The sequence below is a fragment of the Micrasema longulum genome, unplaced genomic scaffold (genome assembly GCF_059751315.1).
Source record: "Micrasema longulum isolate JH-2025_06_02 unplaced genomic scaffold, ASM5975131v1 h1tg000575l, whole genome shotgun sequence".
NCBI classification, from domain to species: domain Eukaryota; kingdom Metazoa; phylum Arthropoda; class Insecta; order Trichoptera; family Brachycentridae; genus Micrasema; species Micrasema longulum.
Window position 1 is genome coordinate 593,139 of NW_028277771.1, and position 9,759 is coordinate 602,897.

At 50.2% G+C, this 9,759-nt stretch overlaps 1 protein-coding gene and 1 long non-coding RNA gene across 4 annotated transcripts; one reads left to right on the top strand and one right to left on the bottom strand.

Annotated features, from left to right (window-relative positions):
- The first annotated feature begins 222 nt into the window (after window positions 1-222).
- Window positions 223-1,810, top strand: LOC148280502 (uncharacterized). Of its 3 annotated transcripts, none has more exons than XR_015822595.1 (3): window positions 223-311; window positions 1,282-1,498; window positions 1,686-1,810. It is a non-coding gene; the product is annotated as an uncharacterized LOC148280502 (long non-coding RNA). The 3 variants fall into 3 exon arrangements; XR_015822594.1 differs by lacking the exon at window positions 223-311 and adding an exon at window positions 316-397; XR_015822593.1 differs by lacking the exon at window positions 223-311 and adding an exon at window positions 369-521.
- A 6,272-nt stretch (window positions 1,811-8,082) lies between these two features.
- On the bottom strand, window positions 8,083-8,677 carry LOC148280503 (uncharacterized). Its single transcript, XM_088228280.1, has 2 exons — window positions 8,478-8,677; window positions 8,083-8,434 (listed from the first exon to the last, which is right to left on the bottom strand). The coding sequence occupies exons 1-2, from the start codon at window positions 8,675-8,677 to the stop codon at window positions 8,083-8,085; spliced, it is 552 nt and encodes a 183-aa protein (XP_088084406.1).
- Window positions 8,678-9,759: the final 1,082 nt, after the last annotated feature.

Sequence of the window (9,759 nt, forward strand, 5' to 3'; positions counted from 1 at the left end):
TAACCGATAATCTTAGTGACTTATTAAAGTTTATGTCATTTTGCGAATAAATAAAAACATGTGTTTGGTGACCTGATCTGACCTAATAAAAATTATCTCATTTTCTCATTCATCAAAGCGCATTTGTTTGTTTGTTTTTTTTTCAATCTAATAATGACTCATTAAATAAATGTCTTGTTTAAACTTATGAAAAAATCTTTTTAGTGCGCTTTTTTTATAGATTCATAGCTGAATGCTTTCGGTATAGTTTTTGACTCAAAATTTGGTGCTTACTTTGAAAAATACGAAACAATCGACGAAAAAATACAAAGGTGTCACAATTTACATTCTTCAATTCAATTCTTTTGCAGTTTCCCAAAAAGTTGATTTTTTGAGCCGAGTCGTTTTCATCCTAAAGGTGCGATATCATGTGGTATGAAATATCATGACATGTGGTGCTTGACGTGGCCTTTTTTGACATTATTCATTTGAAGAAGGAATAGGGTATTTTCACATCTCAGGAAAAACGTTAAAAATATTATGTATGTTTAGAACAGATGGTTACAATTCTAATGATATAACTATCAATGTATTCAAAACAAGTTTTCATTTATAATTTTCCAATTTAGAGCACATATAAAACGGCTCGCAGTTGGCATCACGTCATTTTGACATCACGCCTTATGACCGCTGACTTCGCTTCTAACAAAACGTTAGAAGTGCCGTTGGACCCACAGGGCGCAAAACGTCTCGTTTTCGTGTAATTAAAAATATGCATATTCTAAACCTTTGTGGAATATTCATCCAACATCGTACAAAAAAAATATTAATACAGTTACCATTGTAATTTTTTTCTTATTTAAATTTAAAAATAATATAAAAAACAGAAAAGACCCTATAGGCTAGTGCTTAGTGTTGAATTTTGATATTTGTAAATGTATCTATTGAATGTCGTTGTGATATTCAAATAAATTATTGTCCCACTAGTTCAAGTAGTGTAGAATGAAGTAACGTGTGTAGGGAAATTAATATTAATTGTTGTTTGAATTGATTTTACAAATTACAGGCCAATCTATCTTCAGTTGTCAACAGCTTGAGCAGAGAAATGATGTTCACAAAACCACAGAAAAAATAGCCGTTTATTTAATATTACTTACATGTACATGTCGGTACAAATTTGTGAACATGTTTTGTAGCTTACCTATAAAAGAAATCACCGTTGGTTACTGGAGACTGATCATAATTACCTTCATGTAACGGATGATTGAGGTACTGAAATAAAAAACGTTTTTTTTCTTCTAGCTCTCTCATTAAGAACCTGTGGGAATATCCTCACGGTATGAGCGACGCTGCCAAAGACTTCAAAAATGAGTTAATCTCACTAGCCAAAGAAGCTCGTCAGATACCCAAAAAGGACCGAAACAGAAGATATGCTCTTCTGCTTTCCTTGTCACTCTGGGCAGTCGACAGATATACTGGTTTGGTGTCTCCTGTTTCACCTACCTGTGTTCACAAAAAGGTATGTAATTGACCTAGGCTGTATGTATAATAAATAAATCAATATTATAACATTTTTGGGAAAGTAATAAGGAAGTCGGAGCATGACGCCATATTGGTTGGTTTTGATGATAACTTTACACGCTGTGTACGATTCGCCATTCTGCATATTTGTTTATTGTTTGAAATTGAATTATTTGTTTTTACAGATGGCTGTCAGCTCAATATCCAACTGTCCTGTTGCGCAAAGTGCAGCTTTAAATGAGTACAAATATCTCTGTCAAAATGCTACAGAAGACTCAGTTCGAATTAGTATGATGGCTGCTGGTTGCCCGGTTCAAATGATCGAGGTAATGAACCAAAAATCATTATCATTTATAATGTTAATAAACACTTGCTTCTAGAAAACAAGTAGGTTTACATTCTTAAGGCCCACGATACAAACTAGCAAAATATTTCCGAAGTTCGATTGAATTACAGTCGAAATAGCATTTAGATTATTATTTTACTTATTTTATCTGGGATTATGCAAGAATTTTTCATAAAATGTCTGTAACAGGCACACTGCACGACAGAAAAGGCATTTTTGGATGTTTCTACGTAAGTTGCAGCATTTATATCTCATGGGAATTTAAAAAATTTTAATTTGAGATTTCGATTACTGTACCTTAGATATTTACCTTACTATTTGTAACAGACGCGGCGGATCACCGCTTCGTCCGTAGCAATCGCGCCCGTCACAAGAACTGTATTTCTATAGGTGCTGGTGTCAAACGCAGAGTGGCCGGGCGTAGGCGGGCCTCGGCCGACGAACGATAAGCTCCGGGGGAGGTATCGTCGCCTAGAGATCCCTTGCGGGGTCGCTAGCGAGTAGCGCTGGCGGCCGCAATCCTGAGTCAGGCAACCGGGTTGTAAGGCCGGTATCTCTCCGTCGGTGGGAACGGCGGGGTGTGTTCCGGGGAAGTATCCAAGGGTCCAAATTATCCGGGGTCCAAAATCCAATCCAAAGAGTATCCGAGTTCCAAGTCCAGGGGGGTAGCGGTGTTCGAATCCAGGTGGCGATGAGGTCCGGTTTGAAGCGAGGTAGGGAGGTGAAGTGGAGAGTAGAAAGCCTTAGTAGTGTGGTGAGATGACTGACTTTATTTTTCCCCGGCGGGGCTATATATACAACATTTTGCCGTGCGGCGGTGGGCTAGGCCAATAGCGGGCGGTGCTAGGTTGACCAATCACGCGGCGAGAGAGATAGCGAGCACATTTGCCGGCTCTATCGGTCTCTCTCGCGCCACGTATAAGGTCCCCACCCTCCCGCTACCGGCCGCAGTTCCCCGCCGACCGCGCGGCGATCAACACTTATACAGAACAACATAAAAACACATTATGGGCATACAAATATTTTCATGAATTCTAATCTATATGTGGGCTTCAGTATGGCGATCACCACCCCCGAAAGTGACAAATACTAGTCTTTATTGAGGAGGTGGTAGATCGCTTACACATACTGAAGCCTCCTATGCTACATTAAAACCCCAGGAAGGGCCGCCAAGTTGGTGCATGTACTTTTACGTCGGCAACACTCCCCCCTGCCGAGGAGGCATCTCTGCGCCGACGTCGTCCTTGATTTGCAACACGGCGAGCTTGACGGCGGGTCGTGTGTAGGTTCCGGTGGCTGTCTGGACCCGGGCGCTCCTGACTTGTCCATCCTTCCCTGGTGTGACTGCTATGACGCGTCCCCGCGGCCATTCATTCCGCGGGAGGGCGGCGTCCGTTATTATGACCAGGTCATCGACCATGATCGGTGTGGCGGCCTGTTGCCACTTCCGTCGCTGTGCCAACGTCGGGAGATATTCCCTCATCCATCTTTTCCAAAATGCGTCGGCTAGTTTCTGCGCCACCCGCCATTGTTTTCTGAGGCACAGTTCGGGCGGCGCGTCTCTGTAATCGGCCAGATGCGGCTGGGCCCCGCTCGACCCGATGAGAAAGTGCATCGGAGTCAGCGGAGCGTCGTCTCGGCTATCAAGCGAGACGTGGGTTAGGGGCCGAGTGTTTACTGTGTACTCGGCCTCCGCTATCGCTGTCATTAGCGTTTCCTCTCGGGGGGCTTGTTCCTTTAGAATCACCATAAGCGCCCCCTTTATCGACCGGACGAGCCGTTCCCAGGCTCCCCCCATGTGTGGCGCCGATGGCGGGTTGAACACCCATTTGATCCCTCTCCTTGTCGCCTCGTTCTGTAGTTCGGGATCGTGGGCTAGTTCCTTCATGGCGGCCGCCATCTCTTTGTCTGCGCCTCTGAAGTTCGTCCCGTTGTCCGAGTAGAGCGTTGTCGGATGTCCTCTGCGGGCCGCCATCCTTCTGAGGGCCTGCACCGTCGAGTCAGTACTCAACGACGGTGTAATTTCAATATGCACGGCCCTCGTAACCATGCACGTAAACAGGGCCCCGTATCGTTTCTCCCGGCGTCTTCCGATAGTTACGTATACGGGCCCGAACATGTCCACCCCACAGTGGGTAAAAGGCCTTACGTGATGATCGAGTCGGCCGGCAGGCAGCTGTCCCATGAGCGGAGGCTGCGGGCGGGCCTTCTGTATTCGACAGTAGCGGCACTCGTATATAATTTTCCTTATATTTGTCCGTAATCGTGTTATAAAGAACTGTTGTCTGAGTTCGCTGAGTGTCCGCTCTGTACTTGCGTGTTGCCGCGACTCGTGATAATGCCTTATCAATAGACGCGTATAGGCGTGCGCTCCGTCCAGTATGACGGGCGCCTTTAGTTGCTCGCTCACCGCGGGGGCTTCCATAATTCGCGTCCCCATTCTGAGGACGCTATCTTTATCGAGGTAGGGAGTGAGGCCCAGCAGGCGGCTGTTCCGCGGGAGGCACTCCCCCCGTCTAATTGCGGCTATCTCGGCGTGGTAACTGTCTGTCTGGCTTATGAGTATCCACGCCCTCTCTGATGCCTTGAGTTCCGGGGCGATGAGTGTCGCGCTTCCTGTATTCTTTTTCCTGCAGCGGTTTATGAAGCGCAACACCCACGCTGTAGTCCTGATCAGTCTCCGCCAGGAGGAAAATCTTCTTTCGTCCGGGAGGGCTGTCATCACGATGGCACTGTTCGCACACTTTATTTCACTGCTTGTATCCGGGGTCGCCGTTATTACCTTGAGCGGCGGCCATTGACTTTTATTTTTCTTTATGAAACTCGGCCCACTGAACCACATGCCGGCCGGGGAGATGTCTGGTATCTCGCCGTCCCGCGTCCCGAGATCAGCGGGGTTCTTCTTTCCTGGTACCCACCGCCACTCTTGAGCGTTCGTTAGCTCATCTATTTCCCCTAGGCGGTGGGCTACAAATGGCGTGAAGATGCGCGAATCACTCTGGACCCAGCACAGCACCGTAGTAGAATCTGTCCAGTAGTAGGTATCGCGTATATTACTTCCGCATTCTTTCTTGATTGTGGCCGCCAGTCGTGCGGCCATGAGCGCGGCTTGTAATTCCAGGCGTGGAATTGATAGCGCTCGTAGCGGGCTAACTCGGCACTTGCTAGCCATGAACGTCGCATTCCTTCCGGCGGCGTTCTCCTCCACGATGTAGGCTACGGCGCAGCTCGCTTGCTCCGAGGCATCGGAAAATACGTGCAGCTCTACTGGCTGGCCATTGGCGCTCGATACGCGCCGCGGTATAGCGCACTCGGTATTGCGTAATATGTCCACCCAAGTGCGCCATTTCTCTGCGTGTTCTTCATTCACTTGTTCGTCCCACTCTATGTGGGAGCGCCACACATCTTGTAGCAGTATTCGCGGGCGTATTGTCAAACACCCTACGAAACCGAGTGGATCGAAAATGCTCATAACTTCACTTAGCATCTGCCGTTTTGTAGGCCTCTCTGTTGGAACCTCCCGTGACACTTTAAATTTAAATTGAAACTCGTCTGTCACCGGGTCCCATTTGATGCCGAGGACCCTCTCTGTCACGGAGGTTCCGCTAATTATTTCGCGTGCGCTTTTCCCTCTCAGATTTGAAGGAATCGCTTCCATTACGGAGGGATCATTACTCGCCCAATTCGCGAGGATGAATCCGCCCCGCCGTAGTAGTTCGCCGACATCGTGGCGCAGTTGTATCGCCTCTGTTGCACTGTCTACGGCATCCATATAGTCGTCCATGTAGAATTTATTTCGCACAGCATCCCTGGCGGCGGCCATCTCTTGCCCGTGATCTTCTGCGACTTGATTTCTCACGTACTGTGCGCTGCTCGGTGAACACGCCGCGCCGAACGTCATCGACGTCATAATCATTTCCCGAATTTCTTCTTCGGGACTATCGCGCCAGAGGAACAGCTGCGCCCTCTGGTCTTCTTTTCTTATTTTAATTTGGAGAAACATCTCCCTTATATCTGCTGCCAGCGCGATCTTTCCCTCGCGAAATCGCATTATATTTCCCATAAGCGATGAGAGAAGGTCCGGGCCGTTGGCCAACATGTCGTTCAATGACTTCCCGTTGCAGCGGCTGGCGGCGTCAAATACTATCCGTATTTTATCCGGTTTATTCACGTTCGTCACTGCGAAATGCGGCAAAAACCAAAGCCCACTCGCAGTGTCTTGTCTTTCAGCCAGCGTCAGTTCCCGGGCATACCCCTTGTCTAGATATTCTTTAATCTTTAACTTGTAAGCCGCGGCGAATTCACTGTTTTTACTGAACTTTTTCTCTATGCTTAAAAATCGATTCAGCGCTGTACGGCGATTATCCGGTAAACATATTCGATTGTCTTTCCACAGTAGCCCTGTCTCGTACTGTCCTTGCGGTAGGAAACGTGTCGTGGCTCTCATGGTTTCTGTGGCTCGCGCCTCCTGACGCGATATCTTGGCTGTCGAACTTATACCTAACGCGTCGACGGCGTAATTTTGTTTAACTAGATTTTCTAGTCTCTGTTCTGTACTAAGCGCCATTAGTATGCTGGCGTTAGTCTGGCGTGTCCGCCCACCGTGTATCACCTTTCCTAAGGCTGTCACTGAGGCGATGTATTCCCCGCATCTCCGTGCCTCTCTCGTCACTATGAGAGAGGCGTTATCTTGGCCGATGAGTAACTGCGGGCACACTTGTCGCATCCTGCCTTCCCCTTCAATCACGGGCTGTAGCGGCAGACTCAGCTTCTGTATTGTGTTTGCGCGGAGAGTGAATAAATCTTCCGTAACTCCGCGCACTTTAATTGTGACTTTTCTTGATGCACTATCTGTTACGCACATTCCGCCGGCACCGTGGATTTTTAATCCTCGAGTCTCTCCCGGCGCGCCGATGTCGTTTGCTATTTTTGCGTCAATCAATGTCACGGTTGATCCCTCATCTAGTAACGCGTACGCGTTCACTCGTCCTCGCGGACCACTTAACATGACGGGAATCACTTTTAGGAGGACCGGTTCCTCCCGAGCGTAGGTGCTCGTCACTATATTATTCGTCCGCGAACTGTGGCCGTAATCGTAGTTTCTTTCATTTGAACTCGCGGCGCGGGTTTCGTTCGCGGTCGGTCTGTTTCCCCCGGCGCCCGCCGCTGCAGGCGTGTTGCGGCGGGCATTATTATCTGGCGCTCGTATATCGGCGCTAGACCGAGCTTCACTGATATCGGCACTATTTCTGTCGTGTAATGTCTTGTGATGTGTTCGGCGACATCCATCGAGGCCGCACTTTTTTACATTTCTACACTTTATCGCCCGATGAGTGTTCGATAAACACGAAAAACACAAATTCTTTCGCTTCACTATGTCCCATCTTTCCGGAATACTACACTCTATGTATTCCTGGCACGTTTGTAGTAAATGTCCTCGTCCGCACAAAACACATGACGCTACACTTTTCCCGTTTCCCTCTGTTGAAATCACTGTATGCACTTTGTAACGTACGCGTTACCACGATGAAAGTTTCGCCGGTTCGTCACCCGCGTCTGCCGCAGTCAAGCTTCCCGGCGTAAGTGGGAAGCCGCCCTCCCAGACAGAGCCAAAGACAAAGTCGGAAGGTAGGAGCACAGCTGCGCCGACCGCAAGTCAACCTCAATAGCCCTGAAAAGGACTTTCCACCCGGTCCAAGTGGTGCAGAGAGGCGAAGGCAGTCAGCAGGCAGAGCGGAGCGAAGAGCGAAGTGCAGGAAGGCGAACAGGACGGAGAACGGAATAAAACACGTGTGAACTGTTCAGAGTTAGGAACTCAACTGATTTAATATTTCCATTTGACCGCCTTATAAAGCGGTGCGCGTCGGGCTCCGTGAGTCGGCCATCCCACCCGCGCCGGCTGCCTCGGAGTGGTGGGGGTAATCTTTCCCCGCCACTCGCTACATGCCGCCGGCCGCAGGTGGCGTAAATACGGGCGCTCAATGCCCGTACGGGCCATTTCGTCGGCAGCCGCGACGCGCGCAACATGACATTTACAAAATATATTTTTATACATTTTATTCATTTTAACCTTGCTATTTTTCCCCGGTAATACTGAGGCCAGGCTCGAAAGTGACCATTTTATCTTTATTGAGAGCCCAGCCATCAGTTCTATACATTTACCGGGGATCCTTTCTAATTATTGTATTATTTTAATTTATTCGATTTTACGCGTCCGGAACACTCCCCCCGTGCAGCTAGTCTGTACTATTTTCCTGCTGGGCGCGTTGTTCCTCTTCCTTCATTAGTACGGCGATCTTCACCGCTGGTCTGGTGTAGGTGCCGTTGGTGGTCCGCACCTCGACGACTCGTACTTGTCCGTCAGCTGCTGGTTCTGCACGGGTGACTCTGCCGCGAGGCCAAGAATTCCGCGGCAGATTTGGGTCCATGATGAGCGCGAGGTCCCCGACCTGTATTGGAGGCGCGGGCTCGCGCCATTTCTTCCTGTGCGCCAAGGTGGGAAGGTACTCCTTCAGCCATCGGCGCCAAAACATGTCGGCCATTTTCTGGGCGATCCTCCCATTGCTTATGAAGGCAGGCCCCTTCTTCCTTTTTGTTATAATATGCCAGAGTTGGCTGTGTATTGGCTGACCCGAGCAAGAAGTGGTTCGGGGTCAGCGGTGCTTCGTCGTTGGGCTTGGTTGACACATGCGTGAGCGGGTGATTGTTCACGGTGTACTCTGCTTCAGCCAATATGGTTTTGAGGGTCTCCTCTCTTGGAGCCTGCTCGTTGAGGGTTGCGTGGAGGGCTCGTTTTACAGATCTCACGAGTCTTTCCCACGCTCCCCCCATATGAGGTGATGAGGGCGGAATGAATTTCCACTCAATTTTGCGAACTGTAAGTTCGGCGAGCATTCTGGGGTCCGCCAGGAGCTCGTCTACGGCCTGTTTCAGCTCTTTGTCCGCTCCCCTGAAGTTGGTAGCGTTGTCCGAGTATAACGCGTGTGGGCAGCCTCTGCGGGCGGCCATCCTTCTTATGGCCATTATGGCGGAGTCGCTTTCGAGGGACGACGCTAGCTCCAGGTGGATCCGCGCGTGTGGTGAGGCAGGTGAACAGTGCCCCATAGCGCTTTTCTTTTCTTCGGCCGTTGGTGATCATCATCGGCCCGAAGAAGTCAAGCCCGCAGTGCGTGAACGGCGGCGTCCTGAAGGCCAGTCGGGCCTCAGGCAGTTGCCCCATCAGCGGGGGTTGGGGCCGGCTGCGCAGCATTTTACACAGCGGGCACCATCGTGTTATCTTCCTCACAGCCCCGCGGAGTCGCAGGATGAGGTAGCTGGCTCTCAGGTCGGCGATCGTCCTCTCGACTCCCGGGTGGCCACCCTTCCGGTGGCTGTGCGTGATCAGCAGCCGGGTGTATGGGCAGGTCCCGTCCATGATAGGCGGCGCGCTGCAGTCCTCTGCGAAGCTCTGTGCCGCTTGGATGCGCGTTCCCATCCGGATGACTCCCTCTTTGTCTAAGAAGGGTGCCGCTGCATGGAGGCGGCTGTGCGGCGGGATAGGCGCCTTTCGTCTCAGGAGCTCCAGCTCTTCTCCGAAAGCCGTCTCCTGGGACCGCTTCAGCAGCATGATTTCTGCGGCCCGTGTTTCTGAGGCGTGAAGTTCAAAGGTCCCCCTGGGGACGGTAGGGACTCGTGGCGGCGGCATCGTGCGATGAATCGCAGCACCCATGCCGTCGCCCTGACGAGTCGGGTCCACGACGAGAAGCGCTGCACCTGGGGTAGGGCCTCCGTCCGTCTGATGTGGCCCACGAAGTGGCGGGGTTGTTTCCGCTCCAGCGTCTTCTCGTCCGGTTGTTGTAGTAACTTCTTCTCTTTCGGCCAGTCGGCTTCCCCTTTTCTCAGGAAGCCGGGGCCTCCGAACCATAGTCCCGACA

Excerpts from the sequence above, each read along its gene's own strand:
- LOC148280503 (XM_088228280.1), bottom strand. The coding sequence starts at position 8,677 with ATGGGGGGAGCGTGGGAAAGACTCGTGAGATCTGTAAAACGAGCCCTC. Across the intron at positions 8,435-8,477 it reads CCGAACCACTTCTTGCTCGG|GAAGAAGGGGCCTGCCTTCA; the intron begins GTCAGCCAATAC and ends TATAACAAAAAG.